Source organism: Manis javanica, chromosome 1 (genome assembly GCF_040802235.1).
Source record: "Manis javanica isolate MJ-LG chromosome 1, MJ_LKY, whole genome shotgun sequence".
NCBI classification, from domain to species: Eukaryota; Metazoa; Chordata; class Mammalia; order Pholidota; family Manidae; genus Manis; species Manis javanica.
The window spans coordinates 218,093,499-218,121,406 of record NC_133156.1 but is presented as its reverse complement, the minus strand read 5'-3'; the positions used below and the strand labels follow the sequence as shown (position 1 = coordinate 218,121,406).

The 27,908-nt window shown below is 52.2% G+C and overlaps 1 protein-coding gene and 2 long non-coding RNA genes across 7 annotated transcripts in view; 1 reads left to right on the top strand and 2 right to left on the bottom strand.

Moving 5' to 3' along the window:
* Nucleotides 1–1,299: 1,299 nt before the first annotated feature.
* On the top strand, nt 1,300–26,351 carry EHD3 (EH domain containing 3). Its single transcript, XM_017671515.3, has 6 exons — nt 1,300–2,538; nt 11,888–12,064; nt 15,836–15,933; nt 20,131–20,543; nt 21,217–21,381; nt 24,153–26,351. Exons 1-6 carry the CDS (start codon nt 2,312–2,314, stop codon nt 24,678–24,680), a joined length of 1,608 nt encoding a protein of 535 aa, XP_017527004.3. The 5' UTR covers nt 1,300–2,311; the 3' UTR covers nt 24,681–26,351.
* Nucleotides 12,071–15,853, bottom strand: LOC140843966 (uncharacterized). The gene is made up of 3 exons (XR_012121957.1): nt 15,499–15,853; nt 13,301–15,211; nt 12,071–12,246 (listed from the first exon to the last, which is right to left on the bottom strand). It is a non-coding gene; the product is annotated as an uncharacterized lncRNA (long non-coding RNA).
* Nucleotides 15,929–27,908, bottom strand: part of LOC108404081 (uncharacterized) — a 38,441-nt gene continuing 26,461 nt past the window's right edge. For 2 of the 5 annotated variants that reach the window (XR_012121953.1, XR_001854858.3), the window contains 2 exons: nt 16,852–17,147; nt 15,940–16,336 (listed from right to left, as the gene is read on the bottom strand). This is a non-coding gene — a long non-coding RNA (uncharacterized lncRNA). Of the gene's footprint in view, nt 16,337–16,851; nt 17,148–18,199; nt 20,124–27,908 lie in introns of those variants that run through there. The other 3 variants (XR_012121956.1, XR_005058790.2, XR_001854859.3) reach the window with 3 other exon arrangements.

Sequence of the window (27,908 nt, the reverse complement as noted above, 5' to 3'; positions counted from 1 at the left end):
ATCGAGGAAGGAGTCGGGAGATATGAGCTGTAATTAAGGAGATTTTAGCCAGCATCCACCTCTGAAATCCCACCCAAATCCCTGCAAGTGCCCCCTCACTCCTCCACTTGATGCTCCTGCAGGCGCTTTGACCGTCACATGCTTCAGACTGAACACATCCTCTTTATGTACCAAATCTGCTCTCTTCCTGATGACCCTGATTGGTCGACCAGTGTTTCCTACCATCCTACCACCACTTCTGCCAACCTACTGTCTGCTACGGTAGATTCAGAATCATCCTAGTCTCTGCCTTACCTCCGTTTCCTCTCTTTTATTGGTTACCAAGATCTGTCAGTTCTATGCCATAAGAGAATCTCTGGAGTACAACCTTTTGCCATTCTGATTACCACTGTCTCTTACATTTTTTTGAGCAGTTGCCTAGCGGGTCTCTCAGCCTCCAGCTTCTTTTGCTCCTCCTGTCCCTCCCCCAAACTGCTACCAGCATTGGTGGTCCCACCTGGCCCAGCATCCCACTGTTTCCTCATCTGCTGAAGGGAGCATACAGGAGCCATCCGACTCGGCAGGAAGGCGTGTTTTGTCACTGACCCTGTTTAGAATGATGCTAACATAAAGCAGATTTACTTGGACTTGTTTTGATTATTGTATTTAAATTCTCTACAGTGCACGCCCCCCCCCTTCTTGCCTACACCTTGACAACAGCTCTCACCCTCATTCTCCTTGGTGTGACACTGAAAATATGATCTGCCTCAATATGCTGCTGGGAAGGTTAAACAAAACAGTGCTTGCTGAGAACGTAGCCCAGGCCTCTGCACTTAGTTAATGTCAACAATTATCAGTAATAACATTATTATTGGTTCCTTATCCTATTCCTGTTTTGGCAAAGCTTGTTTCACCTGGCCTCCATCATGCCCTTCCACCCTCTGGAGCCCTGTAATAGTTAGTGAAGCCCTTTACTCTGTCTTCACCACACCAAGTTTTTCCATGATCCCATCCTTTGCAAATGCCCTTTACTATACCTGGAATGTCTTCCTCCCCTCTGTAGATTCATTGCTTAAGATCTAGCTCATTGTCATGCTTTTTGTACAGCCTTAATCCAGTTATCCAAACAAAAGGAATACCTCCCCTGTGTACCCATGGCCCTCTCTGTTCACATCTCCTCTTTGAAGCCTACCTGGAGTGCAATTCCTGGAAGAGAGTCTGTATGTGCTCTTCTTTGCTATCACTTCTGTATCTATGGTCTCCAAAATTGAGTATTCTGTGAGGGTTTTGCCTGTTTTATTAGAAGGAATGAACACTTGGATGAATGAATGAATGAATAAATGAATGGGAATGGTTTTGACTTCGCCCTAGAACTAGCAAAAAGTTTGGGTAATGGCAGTTTCAGTCATTTTGTATAGCCTGATATTGGACTCTTTTTTCCATGCCCTAGGGAAAATATTCCCAAGTACTGCAGTACCTGTCTTCTTAAGAAATTGAACTCAGTATCAAAGGAAAGTCTATTCAAAACCAGGAAGTGTGGAGCAGGTAGAATCTGTCTTCGAAATTGTCCCTGAGAGGGCGCTGTTCCCAAACCAAACCTTTAGAGGCCTGGAATGAAATACCGGCGTGTCCCCGCAGGACTCAGCTCAGCATCCCTGTCTTCCCAGGCAGCGGTTGCGGGTCCCCAGGGAAGCTCCTGCCCACACTCATGGCGGCGCCCTGATCAGCTTCTCCTCGTTGCCACTGGCCGGCCGGCCCGGCCTTGCCAGTACTCGGGGACTTCCTCCGCGAGCCCGCTTCCTGCACGGCTGGCATTTAAACCGGCGCCTGGGGCTGTGGGCTGCGGCTACGGATGCTGAGCTGTCCGCGGGCTGGGCAGCGCCACCACCTCCCCAGAGCCGCGGCCTGGCAGGAGCGGTGCCAAAGCATCCCCTCAGTGCACTCGGGCCCGAGCAGGGAGGGGCGGTCTGCAGGGAGATCCGGGACGCCGGCATCGGACCCGGCATCTGGCAGTTTAATTGCAGGTTTGACTTCCATTTCCAAGATCGCAACTCTCCTGCCCAGCCACATTATATTTGCCCTCCCTCCGGCCTTGGTTGCTGGATGAGGCAGGAGCTGGACTTGGTCCCAGGAGCTTGGACAGAGCGCCTTCCCCGCCGCGCGCCATCGCCCTAGGGATCTCGAGCCGCGCACCCCGGCCATGGTGCGGCTGAGCCCCGCGCTCGGGTGAGGCGGCGGCGCAGCTCGGAGCCCGAAGGGTCAGCCCTGCGGGGCGCCTTCCCCAGGAGCCCACGGCGCCGGGACTGCGCGCGGGGGGCGAGCGGGGGCCGCGATGTTCAGCTGGCTGGGTTCCGACGACCGCCGGAGGAAGGACCCCGAGGTCTTCCAGACGGTGAGCGAAGGGCTCAAGAAACTCTACAAGGGCAAGCTGCTGCCGCTGGAAGAGCATTACCGCTTCCACGAGTTTCACTCGCCCGCCCTGGAGGATGCCGACTTCGACAACAAGCCCATGGTCCTACTGGTGGGCCAGTACTCCACTGGGAAGACCACCTTCATCAGGTGAGCCGGCCCCCGCAGCCCACCCCGCCTTCCAGAGCTGAGGCCCCCCATCCACTCCCAGTGTCCCCTCCTGCCCTTGGACAAATGGGGAGTCTTCAGTTGAAGGCTCGGAAGAAATCCTTGTCTGCATGTGCCCAAAGCTTACCCGGCAATTTCATTGCTGGTCTCCCGCCCTGTCCTGCCTAGTGCCTCTCCACTGTACTTAGCTCAGTGGTCAGTTTGAAGTGGTAAAGTTCAGATCCATCCTTACTCTCCCCATTTTATGGAGGATGAAACTGAGGCCTGGGAGGCACAAGTGAGAAAGCTCCTTATGCTGGTGTGGGTGTCTTACACCCCCACTTTTTAGGGACCTGCCACATGGACAGAACCACTTCCCTTGCCTTTTAAAGGACTCAGCCACTCACATAGGGGCTTTACAGTTGCAGCTGAGGACATGGGCTGGGGATCCTGTGCTCTTCTGCCTGGTCATTCCACTTGTCCTCTTACCAGTTTCCTTTTCTGGACAGAGCTCCTACACTCTTGGAGTTTGGACAGAAGCAGTGTCCAAAAGTGGAGTGCTTTTTCCTTTGCCCTTGTTTGATCTTAATGGCCCAGTAATAATATTAATGTCTTTAAGAGGTGGAAGGGATATTGGCAATGGTCTCATCTGGCCTTTTGGCAAGAGAATCGAAGGAGGCCGCCTAGGATGCTGGTCCTAACTTCATGGAAGGAGATGCTTGGCTAAAAGCCTGTAACTTTGAGGTTGAATCATCCATTCCCTTGAATTTCAGAATTCTGGGGCTAGAGGGATCCTCAAGAAGTCAATTTGTGCACCTTACATTCAGAGATGTCCATATATTGTCCACAGAGTGATGAGAATCCTTCCTACCTTTGGAGGACAGGCTTCTTTCTCTTCAGTCCTCTACCCATAGAGCCCTCAAGGGCATTTCCTTGGCCTCAGGTAGCACCATTGCAAGCTGAGGGTGCCTGTGCCTGCTGTGTAGAGTCAGGCTCCTACTGTGCATTGATGGGAGCGGAGTCCCCAAAGCCAGTAGTGCTCATCTCCTCCAAGTTTCAAAGCAGTTGTGCTCTCGTTTCCCTTCAGCGACTATTTCAGCACCTGCAACATGCAAAGCATTAGACTTTGTTTGGCAAGGAGGGCAGAAAAGATAGCAGTCTAGTTACTGTTTTTCTGCTAAGGTTATAACACAAGCCTTCTGGAAGCAGTGCAAGCACCAGGCTAACAGGTCCTGTCTGAATAGAGCACCAGATCCAGTTTGCCCCTGTGGGGTGGACATCCTTGGGCTGAGCAGCTTTGAGAGGTTGAGTGACTTCTGAAGAAGTTTAGTACCAGAGGGCCAGAGGCCTGCTGGCTCTTGGATTATTTTATATTGTTGGAACTACAAAGGCCCTTAAAAAGTTCAAGGCCTCCTTTGAAAGTCTGATGAAAGTTGTGAACCTATCTTTAGAAAAATGCAGATATCTTCCAAATTTACATACAATCTTGGGGGTCCAAGATGGGGGGAAAATCCATCTCTTTTGTTTTATTAAACACCCATTGTTGCCAAAGGCACTTCAGAGCTACCTAGGTATTCTGTACAAGGTTGCTTTGTAATCCATGTCATCCACCTGGCCTGGTTTACGTCCCATGGGAAGTGCAAGCCATTTACAGATAGTTGCTGCCCTCTCATGCCTTCCCTGGCCTCTGGGCACACCTTGGTTATAAACAGTAGTACTTAGAGCTCCTCCTTCCTGTTGTGCAAGAACTTAAAACCCTGCCTTAGCTTCCTGGGGCCTTGCCTGGGGTCTCAGCTACCGGAGGGGAAATGGGGAAAGGCGAGTGTCCCTAGGGGCAAGATCTGGAGCGGCAGGCAGGTTTAATGCCTCCTGTCTAAGACACTCTCCTGGCTGTGCCTGAGTCATGCTAGCTGTTAACTGGGTCTAAGAAAGTGGCAGAATCGAGTTGCCATAGACTATTCCTTATCTGAGAGAGACAGGAAGGCTGGGAAAGGCAGCTCCCTCTTCTTTCTTATCCTCCAAGTACAAGAGTTCTTCCTCCCCACTCATGCCAGTAACTGAATTTAGCTCATGCATCAAAAGCTGTCTCCCCATGAGGAAGAGTCTGCCAGCAGGGTTGGAGGGGTGGTTGCACAGGGAAGCCTTCCATAACCAAATTACAAATTTTCCTTCCTCCTTATTAAATCCACTGAAATTTTTTTTTTTTCCAAATCAGAAAATGCAGACAAAAATAAATTTGAGGAAGAAGAGAAAAATCACCCATAATCCCACTACTCAGGGGAAACCATTTTCAATATAATATACATACATTTATCTCTCTGGCACGCTTAGATATTTTTAACCCAGTTGAGATGTCATAATGTAATTTTGTATTTCCCTTAGAGCATGAGCATTTCCTGTGTAAATTTAAAAATCTTTGTAAGCATTATTTTTTAAGAGCTGCATATTTCACTGTATGTATATGCAATTATTCATTTAACCAACCTACTTCCTTTGAATGTTTTAGGTTGTTTCTAAATGTTTTGCTGCTGTAGCATCACTCTGAATACCTCTGTGCATACCATTTTCCCACATACTAGACTGTTTTCCCAGAGATTCCCAGAAGTGAAATCACTAGACCAAAGGTTGCACAGCTTTGGTATTTAAAACATTTTTTTTACTTTTCAGTATTAGTATTAAGAGTCACATTTCTGAATTGCTTTTCAAGAGGGTATGTTGATACAAAAGCCTTTCCCCAAAGCGACGAAGGCTCCCTTTGGTGCTGCTGAGTGCGTCCAGGTGCAGATCTCAGCATGCTTTTCCTCTACGTCCTCTTGCATCCCTGCTTCTTGCCTTAAGCACAGTGATTCCCATTGCTGCCCCTGGCCTGGACCTGTGAGAGGCCTTTCCTTTGGAAACAAAGAGTTGCCTCTTGACTCCCAGGCCTTTGGCCTTTTGCCTTCTGAGTGCCCATCCACTTTCAGTTATATGTACTTGCCACAGAGTCTATTTCTTGTCTCAGGAAGAACATGCCGAGAAAGACATGCTTCTAATAACTAATTAATGTGCTATGATCTCTGCCTGAAATAACTTCCCTGGCCTAAGGCCCAGTAACCCAGAGTAATAAAATAAACAATAAATTGGCCTGGTGACTGCTCCCTCCAACACAGGCTGCCTCTTCCCAGTACAGAAGCGCTGTGTCCCTCTGGCCCTGGCAGCTCTTCCTCCTGCCTCTGCTGTCTGCTCCCTTCTCTCTTCCTCTTGCTGGCAAGCAGCCTCGATTCCCTCCTGCCTTGCTCCATTTGGCCCCCTGAGCATGGAGGTGACTAGCTGGCTGCTCCACGGGTTGAGGAAGGCCTGAGAATTCTGAGCTGGAAGGGAGGCCTCACTGGACCACAGTCAAGCTAAAGTAGAGGATCTGGCAATTGGGCGTTGGGCCCGGGGCGGCCTGCGTCTCCACAGGGAGGTCTGAGCTGGTCCTGAGCATTGTGTGGCCCTTCTATAATGTGACTTGGACTCTAGTGTACGAGCACATGGGGGGCTGCTGGGGCAGGGGACAGCGGGGACACTACTCTGTGGCCCCTTTTGACACCCCCCGCCCCACTTCTTCAAGGGGCTGTGCATCCTCCGCTGAAGGTGAGTCAGCATTTGCCTGTGGTTGCATGCGCTGTCATCACACCCTGGCATCCCCGACTGCCAGGCCTCAGCCCCCAGCATTACAGCCTCCCCAGTCCCAGGAAAGAGGAGTCTCTGGAAAGCTGAGGGGCTAGAGAAAGGGGCCACCTTTCCCAGTAGACCCACTGACCTCTGCAAGGTCCATCCTGTAAGCCACAGTCCCTGCTACACCTCTCCTGTCCTCCCTCTGAAGTTAGTGGATGCCCATTTCCTTTCAGGGCTCTGATCTGCTGTCCCCAAGTGGGACTGTGTGAAAATGCACCCTCCTCTTACAAGGCCTGTGTGTTACTCAAGGGAGCAAACAGGCCTAGGCCAGAGGACATGGGTCCACCTGTCCCAGGTCCAGCTTCAGCTCTGCCTTGAAAGTCAGTGTGTGAGGGTCGGCAGGGGAAGCATTTACTGGGAGGAGAAGGACATCTGGAGAAAGGGCTCCCTCCAGTCCCCACTGGTGGCAGAACAAGGCATGGGAAGCACGCAGGCCAGCTCAGCAGAATCCAGGCTCCACCGGCACCAGCCAAGAGGCCTTGCTAGGAAGGTCTAACCTTTCTGAACCTCAGTTTTCTGACACATGAACAGTAAACTGTCTCATAGGGTTGCCTCAGGATTAGGAGGGGAAAGATCCAATGTAGTGCCACCTATGTTCTAGGCACTGCGCTTGGGCTCCCCTCTTTCTAGCTGATTCTCTCCCTACAGGCTTAGAGGCTGGCCCTCGGGACCTCCCATAGCAGAGGGGCTGAGGGGATCTTGCCTCCACCATGAAGGGCCAGAGGAGGAGCATGAGGCTGAACTCTGTGGGCAGTGCCGGGGAGTGGACTGGGCAGGCGTGACAGTCTGACCACTGGTCCCCTTTGTGCTGGGGTCACCTCATCCCATGGCGGAGGCTGCTGTGTGCAGGGACAGTGGAGCACAGAGCTGACTCAGACCTCAACTCAGCCATCAGGTCTCCCTTTACTGTGTCAGTTTATGTGTGTGGGCTGCTCTGTGGGCTCCCTAGAACCTCGTGAGGCCAACAGGACCGGTATTATTGTCTTGACCTCATTTCCAAGCTGAAGTACCCAAGGCTGAGAGACACCAAAGATATGGGTATATAACACAAATACCTGTAATGCAAGGCAGAAAGTGGTATTTGCCTTTACAAGTCTGCAAGTTAAGAGCTATGTGATTTTCAGGGAAGAGAATGAGAACTTCAGGAATGAGATGTAGGTGAGAATTAATCAGTTAAGGTCTCATAGAGGAGGCACTGCAACTGGATATGGAGTAGGTAGAAATGCACTGAGTACTTACAGGCAACAACGAGGTGTTGTTTTCTCTATTATCTCTGCCAATATGGAAACATGTCTGGTAGAGACTTTGCTTTTCCCAAATTCATGTGTATCATCTCAAAATCTTCATTCTGAACTACTTAGAAACCAGGTATTATCCCCATTTTAAACACAGGGGAAACTGAGGCAGTGGCTCTCAAGCAACTTGTCCAAGGTCATATCAGCAATGGAGCAGCGGCCGTGAAGGCACATCCCTCCACCAAGCTGCGGCAGAGGGCATAGCCCAAGGCCTCCGGAGACACTCTCTGTGAACCTGGCCCCTCTTCCCTGCCTTGGATGCCATCCCAGCAGCAGCCTCAGGTCTGGCCCCACTGCTGCAGAGATGGGTACTTGGAGGCAGACTGAGTTAAGATTCTTGGCTCCATGCCTTACCTGGGGTGCTGAGGTCACCAGTAAAGCAGGCCACATGCTTAGATTGCCAGCCAAGCAGGACACCAAAAAAATAAGGAAGATGTTAGGAAACAATTTGCTTAAGAAAATATGAAGAAAAGTAGTTGTGGGGAAAATCTGAATTGCATTGGACTTCCTTACTAGTTTATGGTTCAGTATTTATTTACTTTGCATTGGATGGATGGCAAGGGAAGGGGACACTAAAATCTCTTCAGCTCTTACAGTCTCTGAGTATTTTTATTTGGCCTGAAACTTAGGCAACCTCTATCTCAATTCACTTAACTAAGAAACTGAAACAATGCTGCCATCCCCACAGTCCTCCTAGGACCAACTAGGTGGCATACTTGGGTAAAGGTCCCTGTACAACACCTGCCACCCAACGGGTGCTCAGCCTGCCTATCCCTCCTCCTTTGTGTCCACCAAAGCTGTTCTCACCCAGGCTTGAATTAACTTTTCCTTTTTTACACTGCTGTGGGAATGTTTTAGCCTGGAACAGAGGCAATCTGTATCATTCCCCATAGAGAGGCAGTGATGAGATCTTTAATAGGGTTTCCTTTCTGGGCACAGTAGTGGCTTTGTTAAGGGGGCACCCAGTGCTGCAAGCCAGATCCAAATGTCCCTGAGAATTTACCCAGCCCTGGGTTCTCTACTTGGCCTGACTGCATCCCTGGACTAGCTTAGCTGGTGGCTTCATTGCACTTTGTGTTTCTCCAGACCCATGTGTGGTCAGCAAATTTGGGGTCATGTGGGCTTAGCCTAGATGCCAGGGCAGCAGAAGGCCCAGCCTTCAGGACCTTGCTCAGCCTCAGGGCTGTGGCTCCAGAACATCCTGGAAAGTGGCCCCTGTTATGCTGGGAAGCATCACCCTTTGTCCACTGCTGGTACACCGCACCGCATCTCTCCGGGATGGAAGCTGAGACACCTGTGTCAGGAAGACACCTCATCACTGACCTTTAGCCCCATTCAAGCTGGGCATTCTCAAGGCTGCCACAGAATCGTTTCTTTCCCTGCTTCTCTATTTCAGCCATCCCTAAAGCCTTTGGTGGTGACCCCACCCTCCTCCTGCCTCAGACTTCACACTTGCCACAGCCCTGCGGGGCCCACTTAGGGCTTCTCACCCAAGCACTCATGGGGACAGATGCTCCACAAACACAGGCCAGAATGCATGGGGTTGCTCTGGCTCAGTGTTGGTTCTCATGAAACTGCTTCAAGTTCCAAGAATGTCCTTGCAGAGCCAGTGGGCCTGGGGCCTGCTCCAGTCACCTGACAGCAGCAGCTTTTGCATACCACATCCCACTCACGGAGGCTGTGAACTCTAAGGGCAGATGTTTATGGAGATGAGTACATTCCTGGGTTTGTGGGCCCTAAAGGCCCTAGCCTTTCCCCCAAGACCTGGCCTCTGGCCAGCCTCCTGCCAAACGATATTCCTTTGTGGACTTCTTGTGCCACTCCTTATTCTAGTCCCATCTGGGGCTCAGCCTTTTTGCATTTCTTGGTCAAGGGAGACCTATGGCAGGAAAGGAGATAGTGAATGCAGTGGTGAGGAGCATGAATTCTCCAACTCAGGTGCCAGGATATCTTTTAGGAGTTCAAATCCTAACTCTGCCATTCACTGATTGCATAACCTTTGTCTCCTCTACAATGGGATGGTGATCTAGGTGCCCAGTACTAGTTTAGGTGCTTAAGATCTGCAACTAATTGAAGCCTCAGACCATCCTATGAGGGTGGGTTTTCTTGTTAGGCCCATTTGATAAGGATCACAGTACTCATAAGAATCAGAGAGATGTGCAGACAAAATGAGATAATCCAGGAGAGTTTAGGGTAGTGTCAGGCACATCAAAGGTGCCTGACGAATCAGAGCTATTACTTCTTTCCCTATTACAGAGGAAGGTCCTGAGGTTCGCAGAAGTCAAATGCCTTCTGAAGGACACATACCTCATGGTTAGAGAAATCAGGTCTGCTGGCCCAAGTCCACTGAGATTCACTGCCTCTCCCCTGAGGCCCTGACGGAAAAGGCGCTAGAGAGCAGGAAGTGCTGTCCAAGTGTGCAGCCATTGTGATTTATCCCCTCCACGATCCAAGTGCCAGCTTTCAAACAGTCCTCTGGCGGGCGGAAATCCTGCATTTGCACCTAGATTATTGGGCTGGGATCCTGGAGGAAGATGAGGGGCTTCTCATGGCAACCTGAAACCCTCCATGTGGGCTCTCAGGGGTTGCCTCTGGCAGCCGCAGCTCCTGGGAGGCACTCCTAGGCTGGTCCCTGGGAGAGGGGGTCCATGGCAACCCGACTTACACTGCCCTGGACCGCAGAGCAAACCAAGAGGTGAGAGCGCTTCCTGAAAGCACAAGACAGCTATGGCTGAGCCAGGAGAAGCCCCAGGGAGCCTCCGGGCAGAGCAGGGCCGCTGCTCCAGGCCTGCCTTGGGGAGGCAGGGGTGGGTGGAGAGCTTGGGCCCTGGAGACGTGGCCTGCAGTCTCAGCTCTGCCGTGACCTTCTGTGGGCCCTGAGCAGCTCTCTGGTAGGAACTGCCTCAGTTGGACAGCGAGGGATTTGGTGTTAGACTGGTATAGCTTTGGGTTCCAGCTCCATGACTAGCTGTTTAACGTGGGGAAGAGCAGGTAACCTTTCTGTGCCTCAGTTTCCTCAGTACCTAGCTACAGGGCTGCTGTGAGGCCCAAAGGGGTTAATGTTCTCGAAGTGATTCACGTGATGCCTGGCATATGGAAATGCTACTGAGTGCCAGTGATTTCAGCAGCAAAATGAGAGGACTGGTCTAGAGCAGGGTGTCAACCTGGCTGCCCCCCTAGAATAAATGGGGGACCTCCTACACAGACTGACTGATGACTAGGGCCACACCTTGAGAGAGCTGTCAGAACCTCTGGGTGGAGGGCCCAGGCACCGTTAGGCAGAGCTCCTCAGCAGCTCCGACGTGAGCTGGACTGAGGACCACTGGCCTGGGTCTCCAGGTTCCCTCTCCAACTTACAGCCTCTCTCTTGACATCTTTTCCCCCATGGGCTCTTGGGCTTTTCACTCTGAGCATGTGGGCCCTCCAGATTTAAGAGGAGGTTCTCAGCACGTGGTGAGCTCTCATGCCATGAGTCTGTGCTTTTTGGTCAGCACATTCCTGAGCTCCTTGCCCACCATGGTCTTGGAAGTCACCCTTGGGACTCTCCTTGAGCCAGTCCCAATCGAAGGCAATTAAGAGTTCCTCCCCTCAGACTGGCCTCATGCTCTTTGGACTCAGAGCTGTTCTGCGTGCCTCCCAAAGGGTCTGTTGTCCTTACATGCTGTTCTCTTCATTCTCTGGCCCCACATTACCTTTGCTCCTGAACTTCTAAAGGGTCTGTGCAGAGGGGTGGTGGCCTCGGGCTGTCACTTCCCAGGCCTGGAGAGGAGCAAAGAGAGGCACATGCCACCTCAGGTCATGGCCTAGTACATGGCTAGGGAGTGGGACCATAGGTCCAGGATGGGATGGGGACTCACTCACTTTTCATCATGCACCCTTCACACTGTATTGTGGATGAGCTGTTTTTATATTAAATGGCTGACAAACTGGATAAATAAATAAGGACCTGTGGAAAGTCAGCAGAGTCTATGCACAGCCTAGTTCTGACCATGACTTTGAGCCAGTGCTTCAGCAGGCTAAGTGCAGTTGTAAAGTCTGCAATACTCTCCGAAGGAATCAGTTTCATCTCATGCTTTCTGCCTGAGCCCAAATCTCGCTTTTTCCCACCACTCCTGATTCAGGGAGAGAAAAAGCTAAGCACCAGGAAGGACAGATTTGATATTTTAAATTCATCTGAAATCCCAGCTCCCCCATAAAGGTCTTTGGATTCTAGGCTGTGAAAATCTCTCTTCCACCATGAAATCTCACTGGTCTGGACCTGCCCTCTGCCACGAGCCACATCATGGTCTGCCCGGAGTAGGCGTGTCATGTTGATCTGCAACAGGAGCTATGTGTGATGACTGTGCTCTCTCCTGCAGGTACCTACTGGAACAGGATTTCCCAGGCATGCGGATTGGGCCTGAGCCCACCACTGACTCCTTCATTGCCGTGATGCAGGGGGAGGTGGAGGGCATCATCCCTGGGAATGCCCTGGTGGTGGATCCTAAGAAACCCTTCAGGAAACTGAACGCCTTTGGCAATGCCTTCTTGAACCGGTGAGTGCAGAGTTCTCTGTTCTCGGAGTTATGAGAAGTAAAGGACACGGTGGGGTCCTGCGAGCCTCGGTGCCTTTTCCATACCTAGAGTCTCTCTTTTGTCCCTTTCTTGCTGAGAATGTAACTGAGGCAGTCCCCACTGATGAGGGGTGTGGGAACTGCAAACACCAGGCTGATTCCTCCTGAACAAGGAAAAGGGAAGGGTACGAGTGAAGTCACATCCCCCAATTTACACCTCCCTCCAAGAAAAGCAGAGAGGCTGCTCTGTGTAGCTCCCAGCTTTTGTCTATAGCACAGAAAGGACATGCATCCAACTGGAAGGAGGCAGAGGAAGGTTCCTCTGTTCCTGGACATTGTTCTTACTGGGCGGAAGGAACCCTGGGCTTAAGGTGAAGCCCTGAGTTTGAGCACTGACTCTCCTAGTGAACTCACTATGTGACCTTGCACAGAACACCTCCCCTTCCCTGGGACGAGTTTCAGCCTGCAGACATGAGGGTCATTGTGTCAAGTTCACTGGAGAAAGCTCTAAGGAATGCTTGGCAGGCTGACCCAGCCCTTTCCATTATTATTCTGTTTAACTAGAATGAAGGCTGGTTTCCTGATCACACTAATTATACAGATCCACACCACAATTTTGCATGTGTATGGGAGGTATTTAGGGTAAACACTGTAGGCTTCAGCAGCCAGACCTGCATTCAGAACCTACCAAATACCACCCCAGATCTTAAATGACCTAACTTCTTTGTGTCTCACTTGACCCATCTGTAAAATAGGCTAATAGTAATTAACCTCCTCCAAGGCAGGAGGATGGATGTGGCCTTTGTGGAAAAGTTGGCACTTGATGTGGGTGTTTAGTGATGAGTGAAATGATACTGAAAGGGTGAAAAAAAAGAAAAAAAGGACATTCCAGGGAGAGAAAACTGAAAAACAAACAAAACCAAGCAGGAGGAATCAAAGAATGTGGCTTAATGCAGGAAGCCTGTGACAGAATATACATGGCACCATGAGGCCTGTGCTCTCTGGAAGTGCTCAACAGCGGAGATGACAGCCGTTCAGATGGGCTGCTGCCCACTGGAAGGTCAGCAGGGAGCAGGGGAAGCCCCCTCCCAGCACCACCAGCTGGTGGCTGCACCCAGACGTCTGCTCCCATCTGGGTGCCACCCGCCAGGGGTCCTACATCACATCCCTCCATTGCCCCACCCCTTCTCCAGGGTGTTCCAGGGCCTTTCCACTCACCTCAGCCTTCTCTTTCGGCAGATGATCTTACTTCCTACTCCAGGGAAAATATCAATCAGTGTCCCTGGATTCCATGTACTTGGGTTTTTTTAATCTGTCCATGAACTGAGTTCGTTTGCCTCTGTCCTCGTCTCCTTCTCCCCAGAAGCCATCTTCTCTTTCTCCTCAAGGTCCAATGCCTCCCTTCCCCTGGGCTGAGCTTGGGGGCCAGCTTCTCAGGGACTCACACCACCGATCAGTCCCTCTCCTGATGGCGTCACCCTCCTTGGCTCCCCGCTCCACAGGGAATGTCTCCTCTTGAAACCCGACAGCAGGCCCTATTCACTCTCACCATTCTTGTTTTCCTTTCATAGCCACGTTTCTTGGCTTCACCCCCTGACTTCTTCCTGTTGCCCAACCTGGGGAATAGCTGTGGTGTGAAGGCCACCGTGACCTCCTAGTGATCATAAGCAGTGGGCACTTCCCATCCTTCCCTTACCCACCTCTCTTTGGTGTTTGTCTTTTTCAACTACCATCGCCTCTCTGCTCCTTGACCCTGCCTCCCTGGCTGGGCCCTTTCCAGTGTTCCCTGGTCCTCTTTTTCTCTGGCTCCTGTGACCTGCTGTCACCATCAGTCAAGCCCTTCCTCAGTCCCAGCCCTTCTCACCCCACACACTAGCCTGGGTGACACCACAGCTATGGCTGCAGCCCCACGCAAACAACCACCTGCTGCTCAGCAAAAGGTGGCCTTGCCTTAGAATACTGGGATATACCGCTGGGCCCCAGGACCAGCATGTGGCTGGGTCTTATGCACAATGGAAACCATGGGCATCAATAGGACAGGAGGTGTGTCACTCACTCTTCAAGCCCCATTACCTAGCCAGTGCCAGGCACATAGCAGGCACTTCATAAATATTTGTCAAACCGAGCTGGACATGCTGACAACCACCATATCTAATGGAGTCACTCTTTTGCTTAAAACATTCCAATGGGTTTCTACTGCCCTCATTATAAAATCTGAATTTTTTTAATGTGGCTTTCAGGGCCCCTGCCACCCTGACCAGCACCATCTCTGGCCACTCCAGCCTTCCTGCTGGCACCTGAGTGATGTGTGCCCCCTGGGGTGGGCCATCCTATCTCCCTCCCTCCCTCATTGTCCTGCTGCATTTGTCCTGCTTGAGGTCATCTCCCGGGGCTGCCATAACCAGCTACCACAGGGAGACTTACAACAACACAAAACGATTGTCCCATAGTTCTGGAGGGGAGGCAGGGTCTGTGGTCAGCGTGTTCGCAGGGCCATGCTCCCATGGGAGCCCCAAGAGGAGGGCCTCCCTCAGCTCGCTCAGCTTCCAGTCACCCCAGGGGTTCCTGGCTCGTCTGGCTTGGGGGCCTGCCCCCGTATCTCATGGCCACCTCCCCTCATGTGCGTGCATCTGTGACTCCTCAAGGGGCTCTCCCGTCTTACAAGTCAGACGGGCTTAGAGGCCCACCCTACTCCAGTTTGACCTCATCTACTAATTGCATCTACAACGAACCTATTTCCAGGTAAGACCATCACATCTGAGCTCCTGGGGATTAGGGCTTCAACAGATATCTTTGGGGGACACCTTTCAGCCCACAGCACTGCTTGTCCCTTGTGAGCCCTTATCTCCGTCTGGAATGCGGCTTCTCTCCACCACACACACATGCAGTCTGGCTTCCCGCCGGCACCTGTTGGCTTGGCAAATGCTGGTCATCTGTTGAAATCATGGTTCAAGTGCCGCCTCCTCTGGAAGCCTTCCCTTGCCCCCTCTTTCACTTCTTCCATGTGTCCCTTGCTCCTCACCTAACCAGCATCTCTGCAGCCCTCTCACTGGGTAGCAGAGGCTCAGTGGACCTGGGATAGTAGGACATTTCTTGGCTTCCACCAAAAATGGCACATAAGAGAGAAGGCTGGAAATAAGAAGGATCTAAGGTTTAACAATTTATGTTTTGAGATTTAAATATAACACTAAAAACATTTCTTTGAATGAGTCTTGACTGCTATCCCGACGGTTATGTTTGGTATTTGGATGACCCTTCAGCATACCAATATATGTTCCTGGGTCATGTGACCCACTTATCAAGGCCAGCCCTGCTGCCTCCTCCAGGAAGCCACCCCCTGGAAGCCATCTCTCCACTTCGGACCTCGCCAGCCCTTCACCCGACAGCCCTCAGGGTGCTGGTCCCACAGCGCTCACTGTGGCTGCCCGTGTACATGCCTCCTCTTCCCATCAGACTGTGTGCCTTGGGGTCAGGGATCCGGGTCTGGACATCTTGGTGTCCTTGGCAGCAGGGGTTCTCAAACATAGGACCACGGCTCCTCAGGATCACCCACGGAGCTTCCTCAAAGGACAGGTCCTAGACCCACTGCTGGGGCTGAGTCTGGTCTGGAGCCTAGGAGTCTGAACAGAAAGGCGCCAGGCTTCTGAACTTCTGCCCCAGGGCAGGGAAGGTTGGCCGGCAGCTGACACCAGGGTGTGTGAGAGGCAAGAGAAGTCAGCAGCCCCCCCGCGCGTTTCCTCCCACCCCATGCAGGTTCGTGTGTGCCCAGCTGCCCAACCCCGTGCTGGAGAGCATCAGCATCATCGACACACCAGGAATCCTCTCCGGAGAGAAGCAGAGGATCAGCCGAGGTAAGCGAGGCCCCTGGTAGGACTGGCACTGGCTCATCAGGTTTATTCATTCCTCAAGAGGCATTACTGTGCGCCAGGCCCTTGTTTGCTTCTGAGGTTCCAGCAGCCCCTGCCTCAGGCATCTGGCAGCTCTGCAGGGAAGGCAAATGCGTGCACAGAACTGCTCCCAACAACAGGAGGATGGCAGCATGCTCTGGCGCATAACAGTGGGAGTGGGTGGGTACATGAAAGCACTCTGAAAACCGTTCACTCCAGATATGGGCTACCTGCTCATGAAGGGAGGTAGCTGGGCATGGTGGGTAGGAGAGGAGCTCCGGAGCCAGACTATCAGAGTTCGAGGACTGCCTCTGACTCTTGCTAGCAGAGAGAGCTTCGCCAGGTTTCTTTGCTTCAGTTGGTTCATCTGTAAAGTAGGGGGAAATAATTCTACCAAAACAAACCTTAGGGGTTGTTTGAAGATTAAAAGAAGTACTAAAATGCTAGACTGATGCTGTACAAGGCTCAAAATTACTGCTTCTGGCTCCCTACCCCCAGCCTCTGCTGCCACATTGTACCGTGCGCCCTGAGCAACCCCCCTGCCCTTTCTGTGTCCTGTGCTGTACCTCTGGCAAGAGGAGCAGATAAAGCCACACCCAGCCCAGTAACGGAGCCTCCGGGAAGAGTAGCTTCGGACTGACAGGAGTTCTCTGGGCAGCAGCCCCAGCTCTCTGCCGAACCGACCTTAGGTGACTGTCTGTCCCTCCCGTGTGAGCCTTGGCCCTCTGTGCTCTGTACCCAGCCGGGCAGGCACACTACCTGCCCTGAGGGATGTCTGCACCACTGGGGTGGGGTGGGGGCCAGAAACTTCTCTACCAGGAGCATGGCCTACCCAGGCCGGCACCCATTCAACCCCAGGACCCTGCAGGCAGAGCCCGTCACCTCACAGGCGGCAGACCGGTGCTCCTGAGGCTGCCCTCATGGGGCCCGGGTACTGATGCTGGCCCAGGTGCAGGCTGCTAGTACCCAAACAGGGCTGCTGTCCAGCACTCCCCAGAGTTGCTCCAGCTTCTCTCTAAAGAAGGCAGGTCTCTATGAATGGCAGAACCAGGCTCAGCCCTTTTCAGTCTGCTGCGGCCGTGTGAGTGGGTACAGCCGGCCCTGGCTGGGGGTGGACAGGGACTCCAGCAGGAGAGCCGGGCCCCTTCCTCCCTCCCATTTCACCGAGGAGGTAAAACCTGGGAAGAAGATGGGAAAGAGCAGCAGGTCAGAGAGGCCTTGGAAACTGAGCCAACACTTCCTGTACGTGACAGCCTGTCCACATAAGTGGGACAATGATGGAAGTTCCCCTGTGAAGGATCTGGGAGCCTGGACCCCAGGCTCCCTAACTCTGGGCTGTGTGGTGGTGCAGGGGCTGAGCAGGGAGCTCTGCAGCCATGGAAGGCAGGGCCCTGGGAAGGGGGTGTCTGCCTGCCCCTTCCAGCCTTTGCGAGCACCCTGGTACCCAGCCCAGAGCCCTGTGCAGGTACAGCTTGGGGGACTGTCTTGCTTTTGTTTCCCTAAACACTCTCTCCTAGTGGGTCTCTACCTAAGCCCCCTCCCCACAGACACACAAAGCCCCCAGGGTTCCATCTGGGCTCATCTTGAGTTTAGGCCTAAAGGAGATTTAGCCTGTGTCTCCTCAGGGAAGGCTCAGGAGAGCCCAGACTTGGATCGGAACCACCTGGGGGTTGGGGCAGAGGTGGCACATGTATCTACAGGGCAATGCAGCCCTGACAGTGGGTCCAGAGAGGACTCCAGCCTCTGAGGTTTTCAAGGGTGCCCAACTGGCTGTTCAGAGCCTTGGGTTTTAGAGTTACATTGTCTCTCTCAGCCTTAGTATCCCCATGTTTAACAAGAGGTAATCATACCCATCACTTGCTCTTGAGAGAACCACAGATGGTAATGGAAAACAGACATCAGCTCTGGGCCCAGATCACAGTGAACTAACTCCCTTTGCCCTTTATCTGCCAGCCAGGGCCATGCATTACACAACCCCAGGGTAATCTGAGAATGGCTTCCCTTCAGTTGTGCAGTGCACAACCTATGCAAGTGTGTGTGGCAGGCCTGCTTCCAGGACTCCTGCCTTCCTCAGCTCCTGTCCTAGTCCATTCTTTTCCTATTCCTCTTCCTTCTTTCCTCCCTTCGTCTTTGGCCCTCAGTGGCTGCCCACACAAACTGGGTGCTTGGATTTCCTGCCTACGCTTCCTAGCCCCTCCTACCCCACACTAAGCACCAGGTCCCACCCCACCTCTGGGAGAAGAGATGACCTCATGAGTGGCTACTCAGGCCAGTTTGTTCTCTGCCATCCTGAGTCCAGACTGTAAATGCAACTGTAGGCAAAAGTAACCTGTGATAAAAACAAGAGCTGGGAGCCTGGCTGCCGGCACTGTGGCCCCGTTCTGTGGTGATGTTGCCCTCAGCACCCCAAGGAGACCAAGAAAAATGGTGGGGAGCAGGTGGGCCAGGCATCAGACACCCTCAGGTAAAGGCTCCAGCATGCAGGGACCTCCCCATCCTTCCTCAAAATCAGCCAGAGGAACCGGTAGTTCCAGTTTATGCCTACACACATATACACCTGCACATCCACCCACACACAAACGTGCACACAGAACTGAACGAGCTTTTGTATGGCACCTTGCCTGGGACCCTCAGAGCTCAGGGTTTGGCTGCAGCACAGATGTGGCAGTTCCTCCCTTCCTCCAGCCAGCCCAAGGCAGAACGGGGGCCCCCACACACAGTCCTGCAGACAGCATGTAGAGTCTGACATCCAGTCCATGTTCTGTTCACCAAGCCTCATGCCAGGCATAGGGCTGTGTCTCAGCAGAACAAAAGGGCACCGTTAACAAATCTGCACAGAGCCATCTCTGGCTAATAGCCCAGGTGGGCCACATTTGGGAAAGCAAGCTGTTTCTAAAGGTTCCCCAGGCCTCAGGCTTTCCCTAGAGCCCTCAGGCCCCAGGCCAGAGCTGGGCAAAGTGTGGTCCTTGCTCAGGGTGTGGCCCCTCTGGCTGGACACGGGGGTGGGTGTCTTGGGGGAAGAGGGGAAGCAGCAGACACGCAGGAACCTGAGCCCAGGAGGTCCCGGGCCAGCACTTAGCTCAGGATGAAGATGTACCAGGGCAGGCAGCAGAAGGGTACGGAGGCAGTTCCTGGAAGTGACAGGATGTGCCCTGTCCAGGGCTCATTAGTGGGAAGCAGCAAGGATGCAGCGGAAGTGGGAGGGCTCCAGAAGCCTCCATGTCTTCCCACTTGGCAACCGCATTTCCTGGCTGCTTCTTAGCTGGAAATTCCCCCAGACCCCACCCTAGAAAAGCAGCCCCTCGGGCCAGTGCTCATAGCACCCCCAGCGGACTCCTGCCTGTAAAAGTGAGCCCAGCAGGGCCACAGCAGGCAAAAACCTTGCCTGGGTCACAGAACTAGAGTGGGAACTCTGTCTCCGGATTCCCTGCCCAGTGGCTTTTCAGCACATTATCATCAGCTCCCAGGAAGAATCCAGCAAGTAGGCACAAGGGTCAACTCTCATCTACAAGCTTCCCTGGGGGTGGGGGCCTTGGTGGGTCTAGGCTGATTCTCACATGCCTGGCCTGTCTCTGGCACCCTCACTGGAGCTGGGCATGCACACATCTAGGGGCCTCTGGGGCCCCCGACCACATGCCTGTACCTGTGTGCCTGCCTACTTCAGAGGGTGCCTTTGGGGTGAGGGAGCTGGGTACCATGCCCCAGCAGCTGCCTCCTGTAGGCAGGCTGGCTTAGACCATCCCTAGGCAGCACTGACAAGGCCTCTTTTGTTACTGGGCAGAACCAGGCCCTTGAAGCCCTTTCCTGGGCCCTGTTCCCTAATGGAGAGGGTCCCTTTATTTGAATGAAAAGACTAAATGGGAATAATGTTAATAATAACTAGTATTTACCAAGCAGCTCTTATCTGCTGGCCTCTGAGTGTATTTAATCCTTATAATTCTACTAACTAGACACTCTTATAGGCCCATTTATAGATGAAAAAATAGACTCAGAGACACTGAGTAATTTGCTCAAGGCCAAACAGTAAAAATGTAAAGGAGCCAGGATTTGAAGCCAGATCTGACTCCTAAGACCGTGTTACTTCTCCGGCACCTGGCTGCCTCTCCCCAACCTCTGCCTTATGCCCCGAGGCCCCTCTCTCTGACTGTCCCTTTGTGGCAGGGTACGACTTTGCGGCTGTCCTTGAGTGGTTCGCCGAGCGGGTGGACCGCATCATCCTGCTCTTTGACGCCCACAAGCTGGACATCTCTGATGAGTTCTCAGAAGTCATCAAGGCCCTGAAGAACCATGAGGACAAGATGCGGGTGGTGCTGAACAAGGCCGACCAGATCGAGACGCAGCAGCTGATGCGGGTGTATGGGGCCCTCATGTGGTCCCTGGGGAAGATCGTAAACACCCCTGAGGTGATCCGGGTCTACATCGGCTCCTTCTGGTCCCACCCGCTTCTCATCCCTGACAACCGGAAGCTCTTTGAGGCTGAAGAGCAGGACCTGTTCAGAGATATCCAGAGTCTGCCCCGAAACGCTGCTCTGCGCAAGCTCAATGATCTCATCAAGAGGGCCAGGCTGGCCAAGGTGAGGCTGCCCCCAGAGAAGAGGGCAGCATGGGTAGGGCCAGGGGTTTGGGTAGAAGGTTCAGCTGCAAGAGCTGAGGGCTGCTGCCTGAGGTCCTGAGCACTTGCCTGCCCACAGAAGAATGTCCCACAGCCACTGCATCCTGAGCATCAGCTGTGCCACTTCTGGGGAGCAGGACAGTGTGGGGGTTGCGATGACAGGCCCTGGCGTCAGGTGAGGCGGGAGCCCGCCTCTGCTAACTGTGTGATCCCAAGCCCAGCAAGGTCCTTGGTCTCTCTGTGCCTGTTTCCACACCTATAAAATGAAAGGGTTGGAAGATAAACTAGAACAAAGAATGTAGAAGTCCCAGCACTGAGAACCACAGTGCCCGGCATCCTCAGAAGGGCCCAGTGTAGATGAGGTGCTGCTATTCTCCTCCTCCTCGTCCTCATCACCAGTGTTACCATTCCTGTATCCCTGTTACTGCCTTGACCTTAACCTCCCCACAGTCTCACCTTTCCCTTTCTAGGTGATACAGAAAAACAGCTGGGCACTGCAGGCAATGTGAGCACGGGACGGCAGAGAGGGGTGGGAGCAGGAGGAGGAGGGATGTGTGGGAGGAGGGGGTGAGAGCCGCCCCAGAGGGAAGGAATGAATCTTGATCTGAAGGTTTCTCCTGGCTCCTGTTACCCAGGTCCACGCCTACATCATCAGCTCTCTGAAGAAGGAGATGCCCTCAGTGTTCGGGAAGGATAACAAGAAGAAGGAGCTGGTGAACAACCTGGGGGAGATCTACAGCCGGATCGAGCGGGAGCACCAGATCTCACCCGGGGACTTTCCCAACCTGAAGAGGATGCAGGTAAGCAGGGTCTGGGGCTCCAGGACAAAGGCCAATGTCACAAGAGCGGGCCAAGCAGCCTGAGTTTGAAGGAGCAACTCTTGGATGCCCAGATGGAAACTCAGCCCAAATCCAGAAGGCAGGAAGATGGCCCCAGATCTGTCCTCCCTGCTGGTCTGTCACTGGCCCAACAGGGGTCATAGCCAGGCCTGGGAAGAAACACAGAGCCCCGGTGCTCCCAGTGGGCAGGGGTGTTACATGATGTTCGGGGTCTGATACCTTCAGTTTATGACCTTCCCCGGTCACAGCCACCACAGGCTTAGAATCCCCACCATGTGATGTGAAATGGGACAAGCCACCTGACAAGGGCTGTCCTTGCCCATTACCTCTTACATTTACTTCTGAGCTCCCTCTTGGGAGTGATCTGGGACACAAGCCAGGGAGAAGCACAGGTCCGCACAGAACCTTGACGTCTTTGGGGCACACTGTGAGCCCCTCTCTTGGGCCAGGGACCACTGCACATGGTTTCTCATGTTACTCCCCAAAGCAGTCCACTGAGGAAGATGTTTTGATCCTCCCTTTACAGATGAACAAAGGTTTCAAAGGTAATTCACCTTTGCAGTTAATTGCCTGCAGTTTTCTGCATATAGTGTTCACATAAGCTGTTATTAGAAATGCCCAGAGCAGTCCCTACAGTCTGAGCAAGAGACCGCCATACCACACTGACCAGATCTTCTCTAAGCCTCTGTCTCCATCTATACACTGACGTTCCAGAAGCACCCACCTTAGATGGATGTCCAGAGCATCAATGAGAGAAATTTGCAAGGCATTTAGCACAGAGCCTGGCACAGACTATGCCCTTAAAATACAGTAGCAAGTTAGGTTAGACGTCACCAGTGGTGACGGGCTGGGTGATGGGCACAAGGGACCTACCTCTCTGTACAACTTTTGCAACTTCTCGTGATTCTATAATGATTTAAAAATAAAAAGGTTTGAAGAATTAGGGATATAGTGTACACCTAAAAGCATTATAATATTATACCAACTATACTTCAATTAAAAAAATTTCTTAAGACTTATAAAATAAGAGAAAAAAACAGCAGCAGATGTAGTAGTGATATTGTTTTTGTTATTGTTGCTGATTTTGATCTTTAGCTTGGGAACCAGTTTCTTGCTTCAGACTGGGATTTCAGAGCATCATTATAGTCCCAAATAGGCATTTTTAGTTTCCTATGTGGTAAAATAAAAATAAAAATAAAATACCTTCAGAGTAAGCCTTTGCTCATGGATCCACGCATTCCCATCACCACCTGCCATGAGCCAGTCACTAATTTCAGAATTACTTTTAATGTAATTTGGGTTTCTCAATCAGTTGTGGCTTGGAATACTTCAGCTTTCAGTTTCTCTTTCTGTTAAGAATTTAATGGTCTGTAAGCCCACTTCTGGGAAGATGACATTGGGAAGGAACCATATGACCCCTTTTTAATGTGAGGAACCCTTTCAGAACATTCACGATTTCACCTTGTTTGTCTGCCAGTCAGTTAGGTGCTGTTGGTAGGAATGTTGAATCAGTAATGTAAACAGCCCTCCTGGGGGATGTGCAGGGAGGGGCAGTGGGAGCACCCCTGTGCCCCCTCAAGATATAAGAGTACCTACTTGGGAGCCCACCAAGCACATCTCGATGTGTACAGACTGGGAGAGATGCTAGGTTCCCCGGGAGGTTACACCCTGACAGGAGCGAAAGCTTGTCTCCTCCTGCACTCCACACCCCCTCTCCCCGCGCCCGCCGCCCTGGTTCAGCCCTGTCCTGGAAGGAATGTGAGAAATGCCCAATCTGACACTAGCTCTTAAAATGTAGCTGTGGGTGTTTTCTGAATTTTTCTTGAGTGAACTCAGTATTCTTGTCCCTGAGACCTTCCCCCATGCACTGGTCACTGGCCAGTGTCCCGAGAGCTGTGGCCAGAGCCAGGGCAAGAGTGGAAAGCTCTCACCATGTCACTACAGGGGCCGAGATGAAGCTTCGTGTTCTAGACTCAGGACCTTTCACAGACACAAAGACATGCAAAGTGGAACATATTTCTTTTACCATGTGGAATAGGTGTCATGGGAAGGCAAGGAGGGGAGCTTGTACAAAATGGGCATGCCTGACCGTGCCTGAGTCAGAACCCGGATAATGGAAAACTCTCCCTACGGAATTCTCATGAGCATCCTGATTAAGACCCACTGTTTTGGGGATGACCCTTGACTTCTATCATGTATCATGATTTGTTTTTTATTGCCTATGTCCCAGTTTTTCCTTTCCTATGCAGAATAAAATGTGATTCCTTCCCTCTGAAAGGCACTAGGGAGCTGACAGGCCAATATAGTGAAAACACCTGCAGTGTATTCAAGTATAACCCTTAGGACCCATATGCCTCAGTCTCAGAGGGGCATAGCATTCGAGAACCACTCATTGTTCAACAGCCAAAACTAACAGAGAGATTTAATTATTGGCTTTCTAGAACAACAAAGTGAATCCAAATAAATGGATCAAACCCTTTGTTAAATTTGCCTTTCTTTCCTGGCCCCTGCAACTGTTCTACTCTCTCCTGAAAAATTCCACCAAGAGAAATTTTTCCTCCTATCTCCTCCTCTCTCATAGTTTGTATTAGTTCACAGTGTGGCTCACCTTAGCCTCCAGGCCAAAGGGCTGTGAACATTTCAGTATTAGTAGAAGGCAGCCTCCTCAACAAAGAGAAGGATCTCCTTCCATTACCATCTCTCCTCACCTGCTTTTCTCTCCTTCTCCCCAGGACCAGTTGCAGGCCCAGGACTTTAGCAAATTCCAGCCACTGAAATGCAAGCTGCTGGATGTGGTGGATGACATGCTGGCCCATGACATCGCCCAGCTCATGGTGCTGGTGCGCCAGGAGGAGACCCAGCGGCCCGTCCAGATGGTGAAGGGCGGAGCATTCGAGGGCACTCTGCATGGCCCCTTTGGGCACGGCTATGGGGAGGGGGCTGGGGAGGGCATCGATGATGCTGAGTGGGTGGTTGCTAGGGACAAGCCCATGTACGATGAGATCTTCTACACCCTGTCGCCAGTGGATGGCAAGATCACAGGTGCCAATGCCAAGAAGGAGATGGTGCGCTCCAAGCTGCCCAATAGTGTGCTAGGCAAGATTTGGAAGCTGGCTGACATCGACAAAGATGGCATGCTGGATGACGAGGAGTTCGCACTGGCCAACCACCTCATTAAGGTCAAGCTGGAAGGGCATGAGCTGCCCAACGAGCTGCCTGCCCACCTCTTGCCCCCATCCAAGAGGAAAGCTGCCGAGTGATGAGGGGAAGGGGGAGGTTAGAGAAGGGGCAGGTCAGTGTTAGAGAAGATGGGAGAGGCAATTACACATGCACATGTGCACACACACACACACACACACACACACACACACACACGCATGCAGATCTTGAAACCTACACTGAAGATTTGAAGGGACAGTGACCCCCAGGTTTCCAGGCTGATCTCTGGACACATCTCCAAGTTCTCAGCCTTGGTAGAAGCACAGGAGTACTTCTAGAGCTCCAGGTTTCAAGCCTAGGTCTCCAGCCCCCTTTCCATCCACTGCCGCTACCTAGAGATCTGCCTTCTGATCCACAGAGGCAGTTTGCTCGCCACAGATGGCCCACCCTCTCCAGATTCCCCAGACTTGGAGCAGATGGAGAAGGCTTTCATTTAGTAGGCAATTCACTTTGTTTTCTGTGCTTTCTTCCCATCTCTGGCTTCCTAAGAGGAAATCTGCTCTGGGACCAGGTGTGGGGGAAGGCGGGCCGCTGCGGGGAGGGAAGGAAGGAAGCATCCTCGGGGTCCCAGGTCCCAGACATGAAGAGACATGGCCCTGAGCTCTGTTCTTTCCCATGCTCAGGCTCTGTCTGCCACGGCAAACCTTGAGCCCTGATAGAATTTCATTTCAAAGAATCCCAGATTCAGAGAGAGAAGAGAAAAGTCGGGGGGAAAGAAAGCAAAGACACTGTTCTGTTGTCCTCCACTCCAAGCCAGTCGAGGGAGTTTTATTCCACAGATTTTGTGAGACTCCTGATTTTTTCACTTGGCCTCTGATGTTTGGATGCTCAGACTCAACTCACATTTACAAGCCCCTCCTGTGCATCAGGAGCTGTGTTAGGCACTTTATATACATTATCCCACATTATCCTCACCATCCCTCAAGGAAGGACGTGTTAGTGCCCCCCCTTTGCAGTTGAGGAGCCTGACACTCAGAGGAGTTTAGGTGACCTTCTCAAAGTCACAGGGGTCACATGTAATGGGTAGAGGATTCAGAGCTGGGGCCTCCAACTTTTGCCTCTGCTGTGACGATGGGCAGGAGCCCAGCCTTGCTGGCTGACAACAAACCACGGAAAACAAGCCGAGTGTGAGGGCCCTGCACAGCCCCCCAGAGCAGGCTGACGAGGGAAAAGGGCCAGCCAGCATTTGGTGGGGCCATCAGTCTGGCCATCTGTCACATCACAGAAACAAACTGTGCCATCTGGCTGTGGACCCCATGTTCCTAAAACTGTAGACGTCCAACAGCACCAGTGGGAGAGTGGGCGCGCCTGTCCCTATCAGCCTCCACCCAGCAGCGTGAATCATCTCAGCTCGAATGCAGCCCCTGACTCCTATCAAAAGGGGCCTCGTGCTGATGCTCAGGAGGCGAACTTGAGAGGACTGACTTGTTCTTGCAAGACCCCCGGCGGTTGCGGCAACCTTGGCAAAGCCCCACTGTTTTCAACATTCTTCACCCTCCATGGTCTCTCCCTCAGCTTGCTTTGTGGCCCCTGAGCCAGTCACTTTGTATGCTATGCTCCTACTGTGATGGAAAGAAAAATGAGTATAACTTATTTTATATCTATGTTCAGACTATACAGAGAATGTTCTATGTATCTATGATGTGCTTACTACTGCAGTACATTCGTCATTAGTATTCATGTTAATATAGCACACTTATTATCCTTTGGTACCCACTTGGCCGTGGAGTGTCTTTCCCAGGGAGGGCTGCGTTCCTCCCTGGAGTTCCTGGTGGCATTTCTGGCACAGGATTGGGTTGCCCACAGCCAGTACCCACACACAGGGCCCCGCTGGCCTGATCATCTCCAAGCCCAGTGATATCCAGGCTGACCCAGTGAGAACATGGCTCCTGGCCACTCTGCTATGGAGATGGTCCTCAAGCCTTTGCGCTTCCTTCCACACCCCCACGTTTCTCTTATAAAATAAAGGGCAGAGGAAGCCAAGGCAAAGAGGTCTAACCTCCTCTAACTGGAGCAACTTGCCCAGCAGAGGGACTATTCCAAAGCTCTGCGCCTTTCTTCTGCTGTAAGAGAAGTGGGAGGGAGCCCACAGAGGGAGGTGAAGCTTCTGTCTTTATTTTAGAAGGTAGCAGGGTGTGTGTTTGCCCCGTCACCCCACTGCCACTTGGACACATGCACCACCCTCCTGCCCTAATCTCGCTGTCTCTCTTCCCTCCTTCTTCAAGCCCCTACCCCAGAGAGATCTGTGAGGCACGGGCATTCTGTGCCAGCACTTGTCCCATCTCCCAAGAAAGAAGAAATGGTGCTTGAGGCTCCCAGCAGCAGGTGAGCAAGCATTTGAAGGACACTTTCTCCGGGGCTGGCCCTTTGGCTCTTGCTGCCTTGGGCTACTGACCTCTTGCAGGCCTTGGGTCCTGCGGACATCTCATGCTTCAGCCTGGTAAACAACTAATGTGAAAAGCAGAGACATGTCGTGGCGGCCTTGCAGGTGAGAATCCCTAGAGACCTCACTGCCTTGTTGCCCTTTCTCCCATACTACTCAGCCCAGGCCACGGAAATCACCAGATAGGAAGAGCAGTCCCTGCACCACTGTCCCGGCACAGCCATAGCGGGGCCTGGACCTCAGTATGCAGGGAGGTGAGAGGTCGCCCTGAGTCAGCCCCACAACCGAAATCCAAGAGCCCACACTGATGTGTTCACTGGCCCAAATCAGCGCAGTTATCTGGGCAGAACAGGCTTACTTCTTGTCCCTAAGAGATGTTAACTGGTCTCTATACTTATTTAATTCTTTATTCTTTAACCTGTCTGTCTGTCCATCTATCCATCCAACCATCGTTTCTTTAACTTAGAAAACATCGAGAACCTCCTACAGAAAAAACACTAAGGTGAAGATAGGGATACATTCGTTGAGCTACTCACCAATACTTAATAAATGCCATCTGTGTAGTAGGAACAATTATAGATGAACCAGTTCAAGTTCCTACGCTCAGAGAGCTCACAGCCTGGTAGGGGAAGTGAAGCATTTACACGAACATCGATAGTACCACACGGGGCCACGATGGGACCTGGGTGGGCACAGTGTGGGGCTCCTGAGTCAAAAATGGCTTCCGACTGGGGAGCAGGTGGTCAGAGGAAGCCGGGGTGCGAGTGAGACCCTGGAGCTGACCCTGGGTCTGCCTTTTGTGCTCTTCATCACCTCCCTCTAATCCAAGGAAGGCAGACAGTGTTTTTATACAAAAGTAAACACACAGCATTCCCAGCCCACAAAA